General features: G+C 38.5%; 1 protein-coding gene across 2 annotated transcripts in view; it reads right to left on the bottom strand.

The window, feature by feature from the left end:
• Positions 1–1971: 1971 nt before the first annotated feature.
• Positions 1972–22458, bottom strand: part of KIAA0408 (KIAA0408 ortholog) — a 74825-nt gene continuing 54338 nt past the window's right edge. For both annotated transcript variants that reach the window (XM_077486928.1, XM_077486929.1), the window contains exons 6-7: positions 19854–21036; positions 1972–7887 (exon numbers count right to left, since the gene is read on the bottom strand). In XM_077486928.1, the coding sequence (XP_077343054.1) occupies positions 7753–7887; positions 19854–21036 (1318 nt within the window). In that variant the 3' untranslated portion in view covers positions 1972–7752. The remainder of the gene's footprint in view (positions 7888–19853; positions 21037–22458) is intronic.

Below are 22458 nucleotides of genomic sequence, written 5' to 3'. Positions count from 1 at the left end.
AGGAAGTGATATTGGCAGGAACTAGGGGGAGGGAACAAAGGGCTTGAAAACAGTTATGTGTTGGACAGAAAGGGACTAGAAATTTGCAGAACTCCAAGACGCAAGGAGCCATCTGAAGAGGTCCTGGGTAAAGAAAAAAGACTCTATCACAAGAAAATTAAGTAACTGTTTAGTGTAGACTGATTGCATACATTGTCCATGCTCATTAGCTAGGGAGGATAGATAGCTTGTACATGTGTATATTGTATGCATATTTTGTAATATTTTGTATTGTTTCCTAAAATTGTACATAGTTTGTAGGTACAGCATTTTTGTTTAGTAAAGCAAAGCACATTATTACACCACAGAGGTTTTTATTGCTTCATTTCCTTTACTGCATAGTGACCTTAAAAGACAAAGCAAAACTATTTTTCTATGTTCTGGCCACAAAAATTTGCAAAGTATGTTGCATTAGGGCTGGCTTACATGTGTATTACATGTGCTCATTAACGTACCTATAGCAATTATGACATGTTTTAACACACTTTTATTGTGTTTTTGAAGCATTAAAACGGCATCAACAATTTTTGTTAAATGCACATGAAAATTTTGTTTTTCTAGGGTAAGAGCTTAAAGGAGAAGTGATGTAAAGGAAATAAACTGCTTTGATGCATGGTTAAGTTGTGGTATGATAACAGACATTTTTGGGAATTCTTAGTACTTGCCATTGCTCCAGTGCATGTCAAGCTGACCAAGATTTTCCACAGAAACCAATGTTTAATGTTACTGGAGCCGTGCCATGTCAAGCTGACCAAGATTGCACTGCAATGCAAAATCAGCAGGTGCATGCTCGGTAGCCAGCATGCACGGAATCCAGGAAGAAGCACAATGTGGCTTCAGATGTCCACACCGGAGATGGCTGTGCTATGCAGGAACGTCACAAAGTAAAAAACGATGCTGGACAAATAGAAAACTCACAAACATCACCAACTCTGAACTATTTTATCTGACCATTGGCACCTTCTGGCTGACCACCACTATCTCAATAATCCACTGATGTGGAGCCATGCTATATACCCAAGGACTGCTAGCAGCCCATTAGCACTTTGCTACAGAATACAGCTGTTTTTTTATACTAAATGCACTTTCTAAATGCAAGATTGGAAAAGGGTTCATTTTTTTTAAATCAGGTAGCTACTGAGCCAGCCTTTTGGTGAACATCATGTAGGTTGACCTAGTATGCCATGGAATAGATACTAATTATCTTCCGAGGGAATTTTCATATTTTTTTGTTTCCTTCCTCCTCTATAGTGCATTTTTTTTCATCTCCTTTTGTGATTAGAGTGAAGCTGGTTGCTGATGATTCCCTGCAGTTGGTGTTGATACATTGATATATGGTTCTCTTGTCACCTCAAGGAGTGCTCCTGCTAGAAAATTCAAACATGGTAAGTGTATATATGAGTATAGATAGTTGTGTATGCTTGCATGCATATTTGCAGATGTAATTCCGTATACTATAATTATCTGTGTTTCCATTCAAACTGTTTTTTTCAGAAGTGGTATTATTCCCTGAAGAAGATTTGCTTATATTTGCACATTTCGAAATGGTTGGAGCTCCCCACCTACTTTATCTCATCGTAATCCACCAATGAAGAAACAGCAAGTAGCTGGGGACTACCACTTCATGTATATTTTAAAAAAAAATTCTATGTAATGTGATATCATGTGTTGTGATGTTTTATATTTTCAATTTGGAATTTTATTCAAATTTATTTGTAATAAATATATGTTTTATAAAAACATCTTTTTTTTCAATTGCCCATAAAATCAAATTTTTGAAGTTTATTCTTATATTCCATTTCAAGGGATGATGGCAATCACATGTATAGCCATATGTATCATCAATTCCATGCTGCTTTAACCTTACCTCTTGTGTAAGCAATTTGACAGGGCCGCTTATTTCAAAAGAAAAAAATAACACTCTCAACTGTCTGCAGACATTAATCATTTTATTGTTTCAGAGAACACTTTATTCATACAGCCATATAAAACTCAATGCAGATCACAGAGAATTAAAGGCACCAAAGCTTGTTGGTTTTTAAATCTGACCACCCCTATTTTACATAAAATTAATAAATATATTAAATGGAGAATGCAGTGTAGTTAAAACATCAAATACTCACACTGGACCAGAATTAGAAAAAAATAATAATATGCCAAGCAGCCTTAATAGCATTTAGACAACCTTCAGTGATGTGAAAATCTCTGAAAATGTAGAGAAATCCCCTTGTGCATTAAAGCTGTAGTAGATCCTGCATACTAGGGGGAAGAGATGTTATGAAAATCACTGGCTCGTGGATTTATTGGGCTGGAGTGAACTAGAGAGCATCAATAAGTAGCTCCTACACAGTGCAGAGCATCACTTTTCTCACACATAGAAGTTATAGCGCAAAAAATGGCTTCTTCCTAAATAGAAAATAAGCCATGATCTTTATATAAAAGAGATTCATCCACACATAAAAATTGCCACTCAAGTCTGTGTACACCTTTACATATTAAGCTTTGCAAGCAGTGTCAACACGAGTGTGTGATCACACATATAAATGTTACAGTTGACTCAAATGATTGTTTGTGGATTTTGTCAAAAATTAATTTTCAACTGATACTGACACTATTGGAGTGGCAATGTAGTTATGATTTAAAGGCTAACTCACTAAATGCTATTTTTAACATAACCCCATTGCAAATCTCATAAAAACTATAACTCTTTATGTCGAAAACGTTTATTGTTTGTGTTGCCCTGTGCCACTAACTGCTAGGCATGTATATAAATATTTGAATTTTAATCTCCTATGTGTAGCCATTCCTCCTCATTAAATTTTAACTATAAGGCTTCATGCACACTGGCTTAAAAAAGTTGCTTCTACAGGAGTTTTGTGTTATGCCTGCAGAAACAGCTCAATGTTATCCTATGTGTCCATGCACATTAGGACGTTAAGAGGCATATTTTGAGTTTAATGTTTAGAGGCAGAAAAAAACCCCCTTCTGGTTCACTTTTCCGATTGGAGCTTGGAGGCAGAAAAAACTTAAAACTCTCCTAAACTCGTCTAAACTTTGTACAACAAATACTCTAGATGAGCGTTTTTTACTCCTGAGAGAACAGACGTTTTTTTAAGCCCAGTGTGCATGGAGCCTCAGTGTCTGAACGTGGACCGTTCTAATCCTGGATAAGAGGCTTTAATCAGGATTACAGAGGGGTGGACACCAGGCAAACCCAAGTAATCATATGCAAGGCACAGTAAGCCGTAGCACCCAACCAGATATAATTTTACTACAGTCATATCAGTGAGGGATGAATTTACATAGGCTGCTATGGGTTACCACACCTAAAGGATTATTAGGTCCAAAACAAAAAATGTAATACATTGTAGCCTAAGTCCTTAGGTGTGGTGGGTGCATTCGTTTTCCTTTTTAGGTTAGCATAATCATACAGGTTTTGATGAGAATAGACTAAAGCAAGCAAAATGTCCTCACTCTAATCTGTAATTAGAATAATAAAGTCTCCCTACAACATGAGATATACACACGTCTCATTCCATCACATATCCCAAAAATAAGAATTCCTAATTTTAGTACATGCAATAATTGCTTGACACCCCATTTGCCAGATACAATCCAGAACTGCTTGTGTCCAAAGCCCTACTCCAGTGATGGCGAACCTTGGCACTCCAGATGTTTTGGAACTACAATTCCCAGGATACTCATCTACACTGCAGAGTGCATGAGCATCATGGGAAATGTAGTTCCAAAACATCTGGGGTGCCAAGGTTAGCCATCACTGCCCTACTCCATAGAAACCATGGCTTCCATACATTGCATGCAGTTTAGAAAAAAAGGGTCTCTATAATTGTAAGCTTAATTTGGATTATAGTCCACAGTTCAGGGCGTAAAGCAATTGTCTGCATGGTTGAGCGCACTGTCCTGAAATTAGGTATATTTTGGGGATTTTTGGGATATGCAATGTAACAAGAAGTGAATACATTCTGTTTTAAGAAGGCTTTACTATGCTTTTTTCAGGTTAATAACCTGAATAATAAATGCAGCGTCACTTCCCATGAGCTTGCCAGAAAGCACAAGGTTACCTTTCTTCTGTAAACTACCAATCCTATTAGTTCCTTTGTAATGGAGAAAAAGGCACATGTTTGCAGTCCACTCTGCGTACCAACCATGGCTCCTTTCATAGACTATGTAGAGAAGCATATATATAGCAACCCAGGGACAGGGAGTCTATTATTTGCAGGAGTACCATGATAAACTAAAGAAAAAAAAGCCTAGAAAAAAAGAAAACTAATGCAGACCCATCATCGAGGGACTGGGAAGCTTACATTTTTGCTTTTGGATTTAGATAGAAGCCTTCTAGACTGTAAGTTTGTAGGATATGAGATTTGAATAAAAGCTACTTTTTCCATACAAAGAAAGTAAAAAAATAAATGTTGGGTAGTTGCATTTGGTAAATTAAACAACTTTTTATTCCTAAACAATATCATGTTTTTTTTTTAACGTAATTTGACCTGAGTTTTTGGTAATAATGCAATGTATTTTTTTTTCTTTACACTTGCTGCCTTAAAAAAAAAACAATGCTTAATTGGCCACATGAAAGATATTCCATCAGCAAGATGGTCATTTACTCACAGCAGGAATATAATTTATTACATCTAACTTGAGATGGTGAAAACATATTTGTAGGTGCAGAGTGTAAGATTGCTGGCTCCACAGTTGCCATATATCTTGTAGCTACTGATGCAATATTTGTGTACACAAGCCGATGCCAAAATCCAGGCTAAATTTATAAGTGTACTGTAGTTCTAATATATCAGTCAACAAAGTTTACCCACTGACTAAAAGCGACTAAGAACATGCTAACAGTGTATTGATGGAAATAACATAAGTGCTAGTCCTTGCTCCCATCAACAATTTACAAACACTCCAAAGTAAATGTAACATCAAACATCCTGTATTCATGACTTCAATTTCACAGGCAAAATGGATCCACGCAACAGAACTAGGACTACTGTGACACTACAATTTGGCAAGTAACACTGAATGGTCCTATGCAATGAGAATAATACATTTTTTGGAATGGCTCTACACATAAAAAGCCATATTATAAAATAAGCTATTTAGCAAAATTCTGTTTTCTGGCAGACCACAGTAATATTTAAAATTAAATTTGTGTTTGTTTACCAGATTGCTATACTTGAGTTACTAGATATGATCCACCAGCCTACCAAAAAAAAAAAAAAAGAGCTTCTGCTAAAAGTCATACAGGATCATTACGGCTTCATTAGAAACTTGGTTAATTCAACATCGGAATTAAATAAAATTTCCTTAAAAATAACGAAAGACAGCAGAGTATATATAAACTGAGAAACATGCCTTTGAACTGGGGCTACCATTTGTACTGATGAAATCTTTCATCAGATGTACACAAAAATAGCATAATTGCTGGCTAATAGAAAAAGTTGCAAATATAGTCAATATATAGATGTTTTTTTTTTTTTTTTTACAAATAAAAGAAAGCTAAGATTAAATAAGATGTGTATGTTCTGTGGATTATATGTTAACATTGCTCCTGCAATGTCTGAACTCAGTATATGACAACATCTGAAACATGCAAGATGATTAAGTGACATGCATATGACATTTACAACTGTTCAAATGTTGAAAATATTTAACAAAATGGAACTGTACAAATATCTAGTTTTACCTAAAAAAAAAAAAAAGGACCAATGATACAAAATGAAAAATACTATGTAATAATAAAAGTACAGAAATATAGTTTCCTGCTAGTCATAAAACACTGAAGACTTGAGAGTGGTGATATTAGAAAACTTTGTCAATATAGCTAGCTACCTTTGAGCACAAGTGTTAAAGGAACATAATAGTTTGCACAAAATCATGTTTAAACACACTTACCCTTATTTAATATTAAGTAATTTTTATCCTTTATTAAAAAAGACATACATGGAAGGATCCTACCTTTACTTTACGGCCCTGATCACGCTGTCGCACTGAATTAACGAAACATGTGTCTGTGTGATACGGCGCCATTCATTGTGAATGCCATCTAAACACACCTTCTCAACACATGTGCATTGCCATGTGCTGTCTTGCAGAAAATGCCTTTTTAGCCTCATTTTAATGCCTTAATGCAAAGCAAGTTAATGCAGAGCATAACACACGTTAATGCACAAATGCAGTGTGACAGTGTGAACCCAGAATAACTGGGAGATATAGGTATCAGTATAATTAAGCGTTAAAGGGAAACTATAGTTAATTATTTATTTTTTTGTTTGTAAAATCAGATGTTTGTGAATGTGGTCAGCTTAATGTACTTAATTTTATCAATGAGTAGTAATGTTTTAGAAACCTTCTTCATGTGTATAGTTTGTAAATGCATCCACCAAAGGAAGGGTATAGTGTATCCATTATGTGTATAGTTTTTAAATACATATAAACATGGGGGAAGCCATGTTTACTGTGTACATATGCAATATCTATTTCATAGTATGTAGTGTTGCACAAAAAATGCATTGTTATCTGTTTTAAATTGCAGGTTTTTGGTTCCAGTGTGACCTGACTGAAACCAGGGACTTGCTATAAGACTATTTTCAGCATATTTTTTTAAGAAGGGATGCAAATTATATTCACTGAGTTATATAAGACCAGAGACAATGTCACTTTGCCCATTTGTGTCAAGTCTCCAACCCCAGCAAGCTATACTCACCTGTCTATGGTGCCTCACAACCTCAGAAGCCCATGCTGGGTAAGTTCTGGTGTCACAGCTTTCCAAAATCAATGATGTCACTCCCCCCCCCCCCCCCCAATGCTCAGTCCACGTAATCATCCACTTTGGGGTATTGTCACATAGTGAGCTCCCATTCTTCCCTATACTTGAAGCCCCACTCTGTTAGAATAATGGAGCAAGGGCTCCAGCAGAGCAGAAATCTGGTAAAAGGAGCATGGATAAGTGAGTCAATCTTTTTGAGGTGGTATGAGCTATGAGGACCAAATGGGCAAAATAACCTTCAGGTAGATAATGCAATACAAACTTAACGTATCCTACCTTCCTAATATATATTATAGTTTCCCTTTAAATTATGTCTTTTTCACTGAGGGTTTTTACAAAACCAGAAGCCAGTCAATAAGTCTAGGACCAAGGAAACAGGAGCTTCCATTTACTATAGACTTCAAAATGTTAAGCATCTAATACACATTTTTACTCAGGTTGACCATCTGGCTCCTGGGATTTATCTAATCCTGAACTATGCAACACGCCATTAACTTTTAGTTATACAAATTATATATATATCATTGTTCTGACTTCTTAACTAATGAAAGCTGAAATCTGATTTGATGGTAAGGGTTACTGTACACAAGTGCACTCTAGCATTAGCTCTTTGTGTGACTGTTCCTTTAACAAATGTGCAGGAAGCAAAGTTTGTATGCAATCTATCCTAAGAGCTTCTTTGAGGAAAAGCTTCATTTTCTGGAACATTAGCTGCCTTACTTGTCCGCACAACAGTCCATTTCACGCAAAGTGACATTTTTTGATGATTATTTTACAGGTCAGTTGCCTTCTTTACTCGTTTGTATCTCCTAGTTTTTCTTTAGCACTTTTAAGAGTCAGCTTTAACAATCGGAAGTCACTACATAATTCAAAACCAGATTCATGGCTTTTTATCCAGGTTTGACATTCTTCTGCTTCAGAAATCAGTGTGTTGCTCTCCTCACAGCGGGAATTATGGTCGGGGTACTGGCTGCAGCCCATCTTGAAGGTGGGCGCTGATTTGCAGGCCGTGCAGGGCGAGAGAATCCTCTTCCATCTGATGATTTTGTTAGTGATACCTGAGTAGCAACAAAAGAGCACAGAACACAGAAAAAATAAGTAAATTGAAGAGAATAATCAAGACACACCTGCAAGATATAACTTTATACAAAGTAAAGCCAAATGAATACAATAATGATTGTCTTTGTCAAACAAAAAAATCAGACTGTTTCTCTATTTTTGGCCAAAATATCTCCCAAGCCCTAGACTGGCTTAACTCCTTGGTTCAAAGGGTGCTTACACCAAACCAGAGCTCATTCCAGCCCCTAAAGGAACATTCATTAACAAAGAAAAACAGTTGCACTCCATGGTATTCGGAGTGAGTAAAACATCATTGTTCTGGACAAATGAAACACAAAGCCCTGCCAGGGACCTCCTCTGCTAATGCATTTCATCCAAATATGGACCTAGTCATAAAGATGCATCAAAGGAGTCGGTCCCAGGTGAGGCTTAAGCCCCATACACACTATCAGATTTTCTGCTGATTTTTGTCTTCAGATTTATCAAAACCGTGTAGTACAAGGGCCTGCCAGATTGCATACACATTGAAATTCCTAAGGTTTGACCTCATATTATATGGTTTTTGTAAATCTGAAGGAAAAAAATCAGCAGAAAATCTGATAGTGTGTATGGGTGTTAGTGTTTACATGTGCTGGATACATATATCTGTATTTCATGCACATCAGTGTATGGTAGCGATGTGCCTTCTTCGTAACTTTTAATAGGTTACCTTTACTAAACATAAACTATGGCTTGACCCTGTGCTTACATCTACAGTGCCTTGAAAAAATATTCATACCTCTTAAAATTGTCTACATTTTGTCATCTTACAACCAAAAACTTACATTTATTTTATTGACATTTTATATGATAGACCAACACAAAGTGGATCATAATTATGAAGTGTAAGGAAAATGATACATGGTTTTCAAATTTATTGACAAATAAATATGTGAAAAGTGTGGTGTGCATTTATATTCAGCCCCCCTGAGTTAATACTTTGTAGAACCACCTTTGCTGCAGTTATAGCTTTGCACATCTTTGCCCATTCTCCTTTGCAAAATAGCTCAAGCTCTGTCAGATTGCATGGAGAATGTCTGTGAACAACAATTTTCAAGTCTTGCCACAGATTCTTAATTGGATTTAGGTCCGGACTTTGACCAGGCTATTCTAACACATGAATATGCTTTGATCTAAACCATTCCATTGTAGCTCTGGCTGTATGTTTAGGGTCTTTGTCCTGCTGGAAGGTGAACCTCTGCCCCAGTCTCGGGTTTTTTGCAGACTCTAACAGGTTTGCCCTGTATTTGGCTCCATCTAGCTTCCCATGAACTATGACCAGCTTCTCTGTCCCTGCTGAAGAAAAGCATCCCCACAATATGATGTGGCCACCACCATGTTTCACGGTGGGGATGGTGTGTTGAGGGTGATGTGCAGTGTTAGTTTTGCGCCACACATAGCATTTTGCTTTTAGGCCACCAAGTTAAATTTTGGTCTCATGTGACCAGAGCACCTTCTTCCACATGTTTGTACCCCACATAGCTTCTCGCAAACTGTAAATGGGACTGCTTATGGCTTTCTTTCAACAATGGCTTTCTTCTTGCCACTCTTGCATAAAGGCCAGATTTGTGGAGTGCACAACTAATAGTTGTCCTATGAACAGATTCTCCCCCCTGAGCTGTGGATCTCTGCAGCTCCTCCAGAGTTACCATGGGCTTCTTGGCTGCTTGTCTGATTAATGCTCTCCTTGCCCTGCCCGTTACGTGGTGGACGGCCATGTCTTGGTAGGTTTGCAGTTGTGCCATACTCTTTGCATTTTTGGATGATGGACTGAACAGTGCTCCGTGAGATGTTTAAAGTGGATGTAAACCCACGCTCATCCTTTATAAACTACCGCCAGAATGGTTATCTATAAGGATAAACATGCCTCCTGCATGTATCCTTACCTGTCTAATGTCTTCCCTCTGTCTGTTATGAGACCCAACAAACTGCAGATTCTGTGGGCAGGTCTGTTGTCTGGAGCTCTGTGGATGGAGTTGTGATATCAGTAGACTACCCACCCACCACTACACTCCCCTTGTCAACATGCATTTTCTCCTGTGTATTTCTTACACTGAACTTCTGCTGGTCTTGTGGATTACGTCCCAAGGTCACTAACATACAGTAGAAAGGAGGGGGGATGGAAAGTACACAGAATGCCTCTGTCACACTTGTGCATGAGATATGTAAATTACCTGTTACTCACAGCAAGGGGGAGAAAGGGACATCTATTTCTCTGTCTGTCCGTTTTTATCTCACTGAAAAAAGATAAGAGTACTGCTCAGAGCTGGATTAACTCTTTGTGGCAAGACGGCACCGGTGACATGACATCCTATACTGTACAAGCCTTAATTTAAAAAGCTCTCACTTTAAAGCTAGGGAGATTTTTTTTAACCTAACCCTGCTTTAAACTTCTCCACAACTTTATCCCAGACCTGTCTGGTGTGTTCCTTGGCCTTCATGATGTTCTTTGTTCACTAAGGTTCTCTAACAAACCTCTGAGAGCTTCACAGAACAGCTGTATTTATACTGAGATTAAATTAAACACAGGTGGACTCTATTTACTAATTAGGTGACTTCTGAAGGCTATTGGTTCCACTAGATTTTAGTTAGGGGTATCAGAGTGAAGGGAGCTATATACAAATGCACAAAACACTTTTCAGATATTCATTTGTAAAAAAAATTGAAAACCCATTTATCATTCTCCTTCCACTTCACAATTATGTGCCACTTTGTGTTGGTTTATCATATAAAATCCCAATAAAATACATTCATGTTTTTGGTTGGAACTACTTTTTCAAGGCACTGTATCTTTGATGTAAACAAGCTGTTTTGGAGACAGTTGATTTGCTCTGAACAAGAAATCCATCCACCAAGTACCATGGGATGTCTCAGTGTCAGTAGGCTGCAGGCAGCATTATAGGACTTCCCTTTAGAAAAGTTTAACACATCATATTGGCATTTTTAGGAGTCAAGGTTGCTAGGAAAAGTACAAATTGTTATTTAAACAAAATGAATTTGGCATCTTCTGCTAAAATCACAAACCAGCAACACAGCACTTAGTTTAGCATGGTCAAAAGTTTCCCTATACCCAAACACTGTAGATTATTCAAAATGGTTCCAAACAGAAATAATTTAGTATTATTTTATAAAATTAATAGAAAATTATTCAAAACATTAGAAATATAATACTTTAATTAACTGCTTCCCGACCAGTGGACGCTGATATACATTGGCAGTGGGCAAAAGGGCATACAGGTACGTGTCCTTTAAAAAGCAATGCTGTGGGTGTGCCACCATCCACCGCGTTCTCAGTGACCCAGAGGGTCCCGCAGACTTGATGTCCACTAAGTGCACGTGATCGTGTCACAGAGAGGTGTAAACAAAGTATTTCCCCGTTCTGCCTAGTGACAGGACAGAGATCACTGCTCTCTGTCATCGAGAGCAGTGATCACTGTCATGTGTGTTGTAGCCCCTTCCCCCAACAGTTAGAATCACTCCCTAAGACACACTTAACCCCTACATCGCTCCCTTGTGGTTAACCCATTCATTGCCAGTGTCATTTACACAGTAATCAATGCATTTTTATAGCACCGATCAAAAATAGTGTCAAAAGTGTCCGATCTGTCTGCCATAATGTTGCAGTTCCAATAAAAATTGCAGATCGCTGTCATTACTAATAAAGAACTATTTATAATAAAAATGCCATAAATCTATACCCTATTTTGTAGACGCTATAAATTTTGCGCAAACCAATCAATATGCGCTTATTGCGATTATTTTTTTACCAAAAATATGTAGAAGAATACAAATCGGCTTAAACTGAGGAAAAACATTTTTTTTATATATTTTTGGGGGATATTTATTACAACAAAAAGTAAAAAATATAGCTTTTTTTTCAAAATTGTCGCTGTTTATTTGTTTATAGTGTAAAAAATAAAAACTACAGAGGCAATCAAATACCACCAAAAGAAAGCTCTATTTGTGGGAAAAAAAGGACGGCAACTTTGTTTGGGTACAACGTCGCACGACCGCGCAATTGTCAGTTAAAGCGATGCAGTGCCGAATTGCAAAAAGTGCTCTGGTCAGGAAGGGGGTTAATCCAGGGCTGAAGTGGTTAATAAATATATAGTTGTTCAAGCATTTTCCTCTGTGGTATTTAGTCCTACATATATCTTGTAACTGTGATAATATTTAAGCTTCCAGTCTTATTTCTTATCAATAAATACCAGCTACTTTCAATCTCTTAAAATCTCAATGCAAAATATATACAAGATTATCTTCATCTTTTTTCCTCATCCTATGTTTATATGGCCCCTGGAATTTGCCTGATAGTAATATTATGACTATGTATTACTGTATTGACTAACAGTCTGCAAGGCAAAGGTATTTTTTATTCACTGAGCAAAGCTGCTAACCAGTTCTACCTTTACCAATAGCAATATTTCATTAAATAAAATAGCAAATATTAATCAGTTGTGCATATGATCACAGAACAAAATGTACTCATAGAAGCTCTAGTCCTTAAAGTGATATTAAAGTCTTGTTTTTTTTTTTGCTTTTAAAAAACAAACATGCTATACTTACTTGCTCTGGGAAATGATTTTGCACACAGCAGCCATGATCCTCCTCTTCTCAGGTCCCTCTTTAGAGTTCCTGGCCCCTCTCTTCTGACGAGTGCCCCTACAGCAAGCAGATGGCTATGGGGCCACCCGAGCCAAGCCGCATCTCCATGTGTCCATTCAGACATGGAGCCACTGCTAGGCCACTCCCCCTCTCTCCTCATTGGCTCACTGACTTTGATTAACAGCAGTGGGAGCCAATGGTGCTCCGCTGCTGTCTCAGCCAATGAGGCAGCCGAGTCTCTCCTGTGACATCGCTGGATAGAGATGGGCTCAGGTAAGTATTAGGGGGGCTGCTGCACACTGAAGGTCTTTTATCTTAGTGCATAGAATGCATTAAAATAAAAAATAAACTTTCTGCCTTTACAGTCACTTTAAAGCCCAGACAATTTTATGTTTTTTTTTTGTTTAGTATAGAGCAAAGAAGGGTTATACATGTATATTGTCATAGAAGAGACTTTTTTTTTTTCTCTTCTGTTCTGGCATTCATCACCTGGACATAAAAATTGGTGAAAATCTCTTTTTTATGGTGACATAGACAGCAATAAAATTCCAAAATATCACATCCTATTCTGTCTGTCATTTGTCAAATGGACAGGAAGTGGGGAGATTATTACCTCACTAGTCACAGAAGAATATCCCAAAAGGTTGTACCCTTCCCGAAAAAAAAAATGTTTTGGCTAAAGTTGAACTTCTAGGTTGTTTTTAATTAAATCCTCAGCTATTCTCAGCAGACAGCGTTCCTATCATATATATTTTTCTTGGTTACTTTGTATGTAATTCCTAACCAGTATTGTTACAAAAAGCATGGAAAGAAAAATGGACATACTTTAAAAGCCTTTGATCACTTACCTAACACAGAGGAGGCCTCACCTCCATCAAAGCTCTATGTAAACAAGATCAATTATATTTTTTTATTGTTAATTTTTTAACAATGTTGGTAATGATATATTGGAATTTTAATAGATGTGTCACCCTGGTACAAGTAACGTGCTTTCTAGTTTTTTTCTTTTGGTAAAAGACCACAGGGTGGCACAGTGGTGTGGTGGTTAGCACTCTCACCTAGCAGTAAAAAGGGTCACTGGTTCGGATTCCAACCACAACACTACCAACCTGGAGTTTACATGTTCTCCCTGTGCCTACGTGAGTTTACTCTGGTTTCCTCCCACACTCCAAAGACATGCAGGTAGGTTAATTGGCTTCTGCCCAAAAAAAAATTGGCCCTAATATATGAACGGGGACCTTGGATTGTGGGCTCCTTGAGGGTAGGAACCGATCTGAGTGTGCAATGTACAAGGATAGGGACAATTGTAGACACTCACTCAGGATGGACTGGTGTCTTTATTCAACCTTACTATGTAATCTGCCTGGTTTTGATTCGCTGAAGGCTCAATTTGAAATTTAGCGATAGGGAACTTTGCAGGGAATAGTTTTAAATAGTATTGAAGTCTATATGGGGGGGAATCCTGTTGCTAAATTGTGACAAGTTTTTGGGCTCATAGAAAACATATTTTCAAAAAAGGGCACGGAGAACTGAGAGCTGCGAACACTACAATGGGAGACATTTGAAAAAAGAATGTTACAGGAGGCGCTATATAATAATTTGTAAATTACTGACCAATAAATTAACTAACGTGTCATACAACTGAATGCGAATCAACCTTATTATGTGACTAGTGCTAGGACACTGATATTACACCTGTGTTTAAAAAAACCCTATGCACATTTTTTTGCACATAGGTTGGTGTCCTATGTGTAAACAATATAGACCTATATCAACCATGTGGAACAATACGTGACAGTAGTGTGCACACCATATGCTAAACAATATATATATATATAAATAATAAATATAAAGTCCAACAATATATTCGCAATATATGCTGGTAAATGTAGTCCACCAATACAATCACAACTTATGCTGAAAGTGATGAATTGGAAAGAATTATATAAATAGTAAAAAATAAAAGATATAGTGAAATTAAAATAGAGTGTCCAATCCAGTGAGTGAATGCCGACCAATTTTTCCTTTAAAAGTAGACCACCTTCACCGATGTGTTGTACACCCAAAGTGCTCCATAGATAGATATCTCCTTACCAGATGTTGTTAACCTTTTTGTTCCCAAAATAATGTCAATATGACCCTTTGCAAGATGATTCTTGCTGCAATACCATGAGGGTTGTGTGGGATGCCCTTAGGGAAACCTTGGTTCTCTCAGAGATGTTTGGCCAAGTAATATATGTGAAGGATACAAAAAGGCCAAATATAGTGTAATCGTTTATTAAAATTATTGTTAAAAAACAAAAGCCAAATGGCTCCCTACTTTAAAAGGTGCCACGGCTCGGCACTGAGGCTGTGTAGCGTGTCTCCGAGTCAGGAAGCTCCGTGTGTGGTGCAGAGTCTGGCGTGCGTTCCACCGTCAGCCACGGACAACCAGAGGGATCGGAAGTTTGTGGAAGGATTGCATAACCAGGTACGCCTCAATGTACGTTTCGTATCACGTCTTCAGGAAGCGTACCTGGTTACTAGATTTACATGTCTATATAGTAAGGATGCCTGGTAACTCATCCCAAGGGGGTGGGAGACATTTAGCAAAGCAATAAAAAAAAAATACCCTACAGTGGGAAGAGAGTAATGTGCTGTAGAGGGTACAAAAACAAAAACAAAAAAAAAAAAAATCTATTCTTTACATTATATGCATGGGAGATGCCTTTAAGCTGTGTATAATGTTACAGAATAGTGTGATCTAGATGGTCACCTTCAGTGACTAGTGACTTCAGTGATTAGACAGTATGTTAGCAGCTTGTTTAAGTCTAATATAACCCTTTTGAGCCCCACCTCCCATACCTTTAAGAGGTTTCAGATGCTGGAAGGCGTGGTTTATGATCACGTGACCACCGTGATTGGCTGTCATGGTGATCACATGATCGGAAAGCTACCGATCGCGGGAGCTTTCCGTTGGCTGCTGGTAACTGAGCCTTGAGTGCACAAGACACACACTCTCGGCACACCTGTGTCAGATAATTTGTATGCAAATATGCGGCTACTCAGCGCCAAGGCCCACCTGCCGAGATGTTGCATATTTGAGCATTGTCAGTGCCAAGGAGTTAAAGAGCCAGAGAAGAGGCAGGTTTTATCTTTAAATAAAAATTATTATCTGAGAGACAACAGATATATTGTACTGTGGCTGGGCAGTATGTTAGCAATACAAAATTTAACAGGGCAGAGGCATGGTTTATCCTGAAAAATAAATTAAAGTATGTTAGTTGAGAGACAAACCAGGAACTGAGCACCGGGAGAGGCTGCAAACTTTGAGGCAAAACACAAGATTTACCTTGCAACTAACATTGGAAATTGTGCAGCTAAAATCCAGCTGCCGAAACACTGTGCGGCAGGTTTACAGCATTTGAGTACTGGAATAGGCGGCAACAAAGATTTATCTTGCGGCATATAAAATACATTTTGTAGCTGAGGTCCAGCTGCAGAAACAGTGTGGACCAGTTCACTTAAAATGAACCAGTTATGTTTTACCACCGACTACAAAAACCCTGCTGCTGATGCTATAGACTAAACTTTTAAGTGTCATTGGGACCAGAAACATTGGGTGGTGCCACACAATATCTGGAGACATTTTCTCCTCCTCTGACAAAACCTCCTGCTCTACTGATGGTTGTCTCAGATAGCACACCGGCTGCTGGATAAGCCATAAGCTCTAGCACCAGAGATTACACATCAGCTCTGAATCCAATGTATTCAGCAATTATGTTGCTCAGGCACTGCCTGCAATTGCTGGGTCCTGCCACTGTGGTTTAAAAAAAAAAAAGAACTCTGAAAAGTGTCACTTTCAGTGTGTAGAGGACTGGATGCATGTTGGTCATCAGAGGCGATCCTCCCACCATCAGGAAATTAAGCGATGAGCTTCTTATGCAGAACTCTCTCAGAGTGCTTTATCCTGGGCTCCCTCTGGGATGGTAGCAGCAGGTGAATCATTTAACCATTGTATCAGGGATCTTATAGGGCAGCTACACAAAAGCGGTCCCTCTCTTTGATGACCTGAATCCTTTGGGCCTCGAGAACCCAAAGTCCTCGGTATAGTTGAAGATAAAACTGTACTCTACAAGCTCCATATCCACAAACAATACTCAGGTTTTGTGAGGGGTGAAAGCTCCCACTTGCCTCTCCTGCTGCCTCTGCTTCATGGGAATAGAGGCAGTAGACAAAGCACAAACTTTGTGGACTGATAGACCAGGCACTGGAGGTACAGCAGCAAGAGGAAGAGAACCTTCCTACTGTCTCACCACATTGAAATCCATGGTAAATTAACACAATATAACTGTAGAGCAATTCAATATCCCTACATAGACTGTCAAATCTCCCTTAACTACTCCAACACACATTGAAAAATGGCTGCTGGGAATCCACTCTTTATAGTCAGGGAGCTGACACATACCAAAGCCCCCATTATTGGTCATTCTAATCCTGCAGTGCTGACCACGGTTGAAAGGTCAGGCAGGACATTAGGGGTCCATTAAAATTTGTTATATTTACCAGTACTATGAACTTCAAATCCTTCGGATCGGTTCAAACCCATAACTCATCCCTAGAAAGACATGATAGACTGAAGAGGAATGCTGCTGCCAGACTTATCCACCTTACCAACCGCTCAGTGTCTGCCAACCCTCTTCTCCAATCCCTACACTGGCTCCCAATCACCCAGCGAATTAAATTCAAAATACTAACCACAACATACAAAGCCATTCACAACTCTGCACCGAGCTACATCACCAATCTTGTCTCTAAATATCACCCAAATCGCCCCCCCCCCCCCGTTCTTCTCAAGACCTCCTACTCTCAAGCTCTCTCGTCTCCTCCTCCCATGCTCATCTCCAGGATTTCTCCAGAGCCTCTCCAATCCTCTGGAACTCGCTCCCTCCACTGGTTCGGCTATCCCCTACTCTTGCTACCTTCAGGCGATCCCTAAAAACTCATCTATTCAGAGAAGCCTATCACATCTCCAACTAATCTCCTACCACTTCCATCAGCTCATTCCCGACAGTTATAACCTTTTGTACCACCTGCCCCAACCCTATTAGATTGTAAGCTCTTCTGAGCAGGGCCCTCTTAATCCTCTTGTTTTATTGTATTGTAATTGTTTTTATATTGTAAAGCGCTGCGTAAATTGCTGGCGCTATATAAATCCTGAATAATAATAATAATAATAGAAATAACAAACCCCCTCATGTTTGCAATAATTTTGCTGACTGAAGTCTAATTGTGAGAATATGGCTCTCATATAGATTTGTTTAGTTGCATCTCATTGCCACATTTTCCTAGCAGACAGCACTGTGAGTTCTGGAAAGTAAAGCTTGAAGATTAGGTGAAAGCCAGGAACTGAAGGAGATGGGGATCATTCTGTGTTAATACATAGATGCATTCAAATTGTTTCAGATTTCTTGAAAATCTCCTTTAAAGAAAAATTGTGAGGATGGAAATATGGGGAAAACTGTCAGGTTAGAAATATGTCAAGACAATTTTTTTTGGATACAGTAGGGAAGGGTTAAAACTCTTGTTGGGTTTTTACTGCTATGCTTGGCTGTGTGGAATTCATGTGCTTGCAGCAAAGGTTTTACAAGTCGGGAAGTAGGGGGTAACACAAAGTATTTTATCATAACATGCACTTGATGTGCAAGTGTACAGTCAATGTATGACTCTGTGCCAAGGTGACTTAACTCAGATGCGCATGCATTGAAGTTAAAGTGTAAGTAAACCCTGTATCATTTTCAGCCAAGGAAGCTGCCATCTTTGCCTCTGTTTAATCTACAACTGCCACAATGCTGCACATGTGATCAGTTATGACACCAACCATTGGATGGTTTGACGGTTTGGCTGAGAGCAAGGGAATGTTACATTTCCGGCATGTGCTGGAAATGAAACTGTTTTATGGCTGGGTTTACATCCTCTTTAAGTCCGCTTTAAGTCATCTCTGTCCAGCCAATCAAGAGGCAGAAGATACCAAACCCAGGGGAAAACTGGGAGAAGATGGAAACGCTGGCGATGGAGGGAAGCACTAACATCACACTGTTGAAGGAGATTGCAAGGTAAGTCTGTTATAACTTGCTAATATGCTGTGCATATTAGCACATTATAGTAAAAAGTTACTCTGGGACCCAATTGTTCTTTTGTTGTGGTGTTTTAGCCCTTGTACACATGGTCGGACATTTCGACAACCAAATCCGTCGGATTTTGTCCGTCGGATCTTGTCCGAAACTGTTGCATACACACGGTCGGACAAAGTTGTCGAAAAATCCGATCTTTCAGAACGTGATGACGTAATTTCGTTACGATGGGACTACGTTCAGGCTAGTAGCCAATAGCTTTGATGTAGAAATTTGATCTGAGCATGCGTGGCACTTTGTCCGATCGAAATTCTCTACACATGATCGGAGTATGTCCTATCGGACCAGTTGGTCGGAAAATATTTCCAACATGTTGGAAAACTTGGTCCGACGGATATTCCGATGGAATCAGTCCGATGCATACCACACACAGTCGGATTATCCGACAACACGATCCGATAGGACACATTCCGACGGATTCTCTGACCGTGTGTACGGGGGCTAAGACACACTTTCTTGCATGTGTATCAAGCTTCTGGAGTTTGTTTACTGGGCTGGGCAAGGAGAAGAGCGCAGTTCTACAGGAGGAGAGGAATTCTTTATGGGTGAAAATGAACACAAAAATGTTCACAAATGTGTATTTGGTGTATTTACAGGTGTTACTACCAAAGTTTTTGGAGAACACCTGAATACGCTCAGAAAATGCTCATGTACTTTTTTGATTGTAGAATGCATAGCGTAGGGAAACTCAGCACACAAGTGTGAACAGAGACAATTCTAAAGAGTGGGATTCTGGTAGTCAGGCATAGGGGAAAAAAAATAAAAATTGCTTGTGTGAATGGGTGCTTATTTCCACTTTAAATATAATAGAGGATCCTATGGTAGGCCTTGGCGTATAACATGCTTCATGCAAATAAAATGTAGGAAAAGTGATTATATTGAAATACCTTACAATCATGAAACAAACATGTAAGAACTGAATTCAAATGCTAACTTGAAACCAGGGTAAACCTATGCCATGATTTTAACTGTAAAATATTTAGGTTTAGAATTGCTTTCCATTAAAAATAGCTCTGGTATGCATCGGTGTGGGATGGAAAATAATTTGTTCTGACATAAAACCTTTTACCATGAATATCTTGTATCTTGGACATTATGTCACATGCATAACACAACAGTAAACATAGGCATAAGAGTTATATTTTTACCCCTGGTAGCTGGAGGCTCACTGTATCCTGTTGTGGCTGCCAGTGGATGTCATTCTGAAAAACTTTTGCTGTTTGTTCGAGATGAAGCATTTCTAAGCATTGGCTCAAAGTTTCAGAATTGTTATCAGTCAACAGAAAGTCTGAGTGTGTCAGTTTGCTCTGTGACTGCTTAGAACTACAAAAGGAAGCAGCAGTTTTGGTCTCGTAGCTTTTTAAAAGCTTTTCAACAACCCCATAGTTAGATCTAGAATCAGCTGACCGAGGTCGTCCTGACAAGTTGATTCTTTTCCAGTTGTGTTCTTGTAGGACATTTTGGTAGCTACTTATATTTTGTGGACCAGCTGTCTGGCTTGGAGTGTTGGGTTTCACAGGTTTAACAGGCTTACAAAGGCTGTTGTTCAAACAAACCTGTTCACTGGTGTCAGGTACTTTATTGGGCTGGATAATGGCTTTCTCAGTGGTTGGGCATTCACCCTTTGGTAAACTGGATGGCTGTTTTTCCACAGGCTGTTCCACATCTAACGATTCATCAGAAACCGAATTTCCCTTGCCTGTCTTAAATACAATCCTGTTAAATTCATCAATCTTGGCTGCTAATTTTCCATTCTTTATTGTGTTAGCATAATTATATCCAGAGCCTGTTGTGGAATGTTCTAGCATCATCATATCGGGGTATAAATCAATTGAATGTAAATGCCCATTTTTTGACACTGAAGCATTTTGTTTGTTCCTTTCTGGAGTTAAGCTGCTGACATCTGTTAAGCTGTTAAACAAAGTTTCTGTCAGGCTCACATCTTCAAGTCCTCCAATGTCACACAACCACTGAACGTGACATAGCCCATCATTATATCTGTCCAGGCTAAAGTCTGAAATCTGATTCTTACTTGCCATACGACATGGATTCATATTAATGGATGATTTCTTATTGATATCAGGAAATATAGAGCTTGATAAATCTAGTGAGAAATTCCAGGATGATAAATTGCTATCTTGATCTTCTAAGGGATGAACACCTATCTTGGAATTCTGAGTCAAGCTGGATGGCTTTGCTTGTATTGATGTATTGCTGCTTGAATTGTCCTTTTGCTTAATTCTAGAATATTTTGAAAAATGAGCAGGATTCCGGTCTGTTTTCATGTTCAGTTTTTTCTTGGAATCCTCATCATCTGGATCTGCCACAGTCCTGGACACAGGAAAATACATAAATGCCATTAACATAATATATCACTTTTAACAAACTCTTACAAAAATCATCATTTCAGTTTTATAAATTAGGAAATACAACAAAACCCAGAATAAAAATAAAATATATGTCATAGTACAGTATGTTAGTTGGCTGCAATTAGTTAAATAACATACTGTACACACTTTTTTGCCAGTAAAAATAGGGGCGCGTTTTGTGCCTCGTTCTGCAGTAATAGCAGACCTGATGCTTGTGTCCCTGATAGCCCTTGTACACGCGGTCGGACATTCCGACGGAAAACAACATTATTGCTGTCCCCATTAAGGAGGTTTAACCTCTCTATTTGTCCTATTTACTGTTATCATTGAAAATGAAATTGGAGGAAAATCCAATATTTTGGGTTGTCTTCAGAACAGTAATTGAAAGTACATTTTTTAATAGGGACACAAGGTCTAGTTACTCTGGGGAAACCCAGTAATTTTTCTAACTTACATGAATTTTCTCTCACTTCCTGTTTTGACTATGGGACAGGAAGTGAAAGGGATCTTTCCAATGAGACACATATGGCAAAAAAAACCTGTCAGGGTTAAATCGGGGCTGACTAGTTAGTCAATTTGGATGGAACCAATTATGGAATATATATCAAGGGTCAGTGCTTACCCGCATATACTGTATTTAATAAAAGAACATAGCCTACATTACTAAAAGCAACAAAAATGCCTCAAATGAACACACTCTGTTTTGGTGTCTATCTACACGGGGTTTTATACTCTTTTTTGCCTTCTGATTTCTATTAAACTACATTTATACAAAACAAAATATATTTACAGTAACAAATTGATGTGATGTCGTGTTCATGGTCTATGGCCACCCAAACATTTCCCAGCTTTCCTTAATCCATTCCACTGCCCCTGAAACACTCCATGTAATCCAAAGCATTTCACTTCGATAGATGTTTTTGACTGTACGTCTCTGGTAAGAGGTGCTCTACTTAGCCCTAACAAAGTATTATGATCTCCAGATATGGCCTTACTGTCAAGTTACTCTAAGCATTATCTGAAGATGGGGGGCATCAGGGGTTAATACACCTGCTAGAGTAATTTACATAGAATGAAATCTGCAAGTTTGGAGAACATAAGGCACAAAGAAACACCTTTAGGACCAATCTGAGGTATCAGTAGGCACCTTTGGATGTCTGCTATCATATAGTCTACTAAGAGCCATTTTTTTTTTTTTGATAGATGTGCTTAAAGAAAAGCATCATGAAAGCCTAAACAAACCTCCTTGATGAATATAATAATAAGATATTAGTCATATAGAATGAATATTGTATTTCCATAAAGTTCAGCTCAATGCTCCAACCCCAGTATATCTAAGGCTTCTCTTTGTCTCTTCTCTGGCTGGGAGGTCCTTACTGATGCC

The sequence above is a fragment of the Lithobates pipiens genome, unplaced genomic scaffold (genome assembly GCF_037356315.1).
Source record: "Lithobates pipiens isolate NorthernLeopardFrog02 unplaced genomic scaffold, aLitPip1_a1.2 Scaffold_18, whole genome shotgun sequence".
Classification (NCBI taxonomy): Eukaryota; Metazoa; Chordata; class Amphibia; order Anura; family Ranidae; genus Lithobates; species Lithobates pipiens.
The sequence above is the reverse complement of the archived record's forward strand: the minus strand, read 5'-3'. Positions and strand labels throughout refer to the sequence as shown.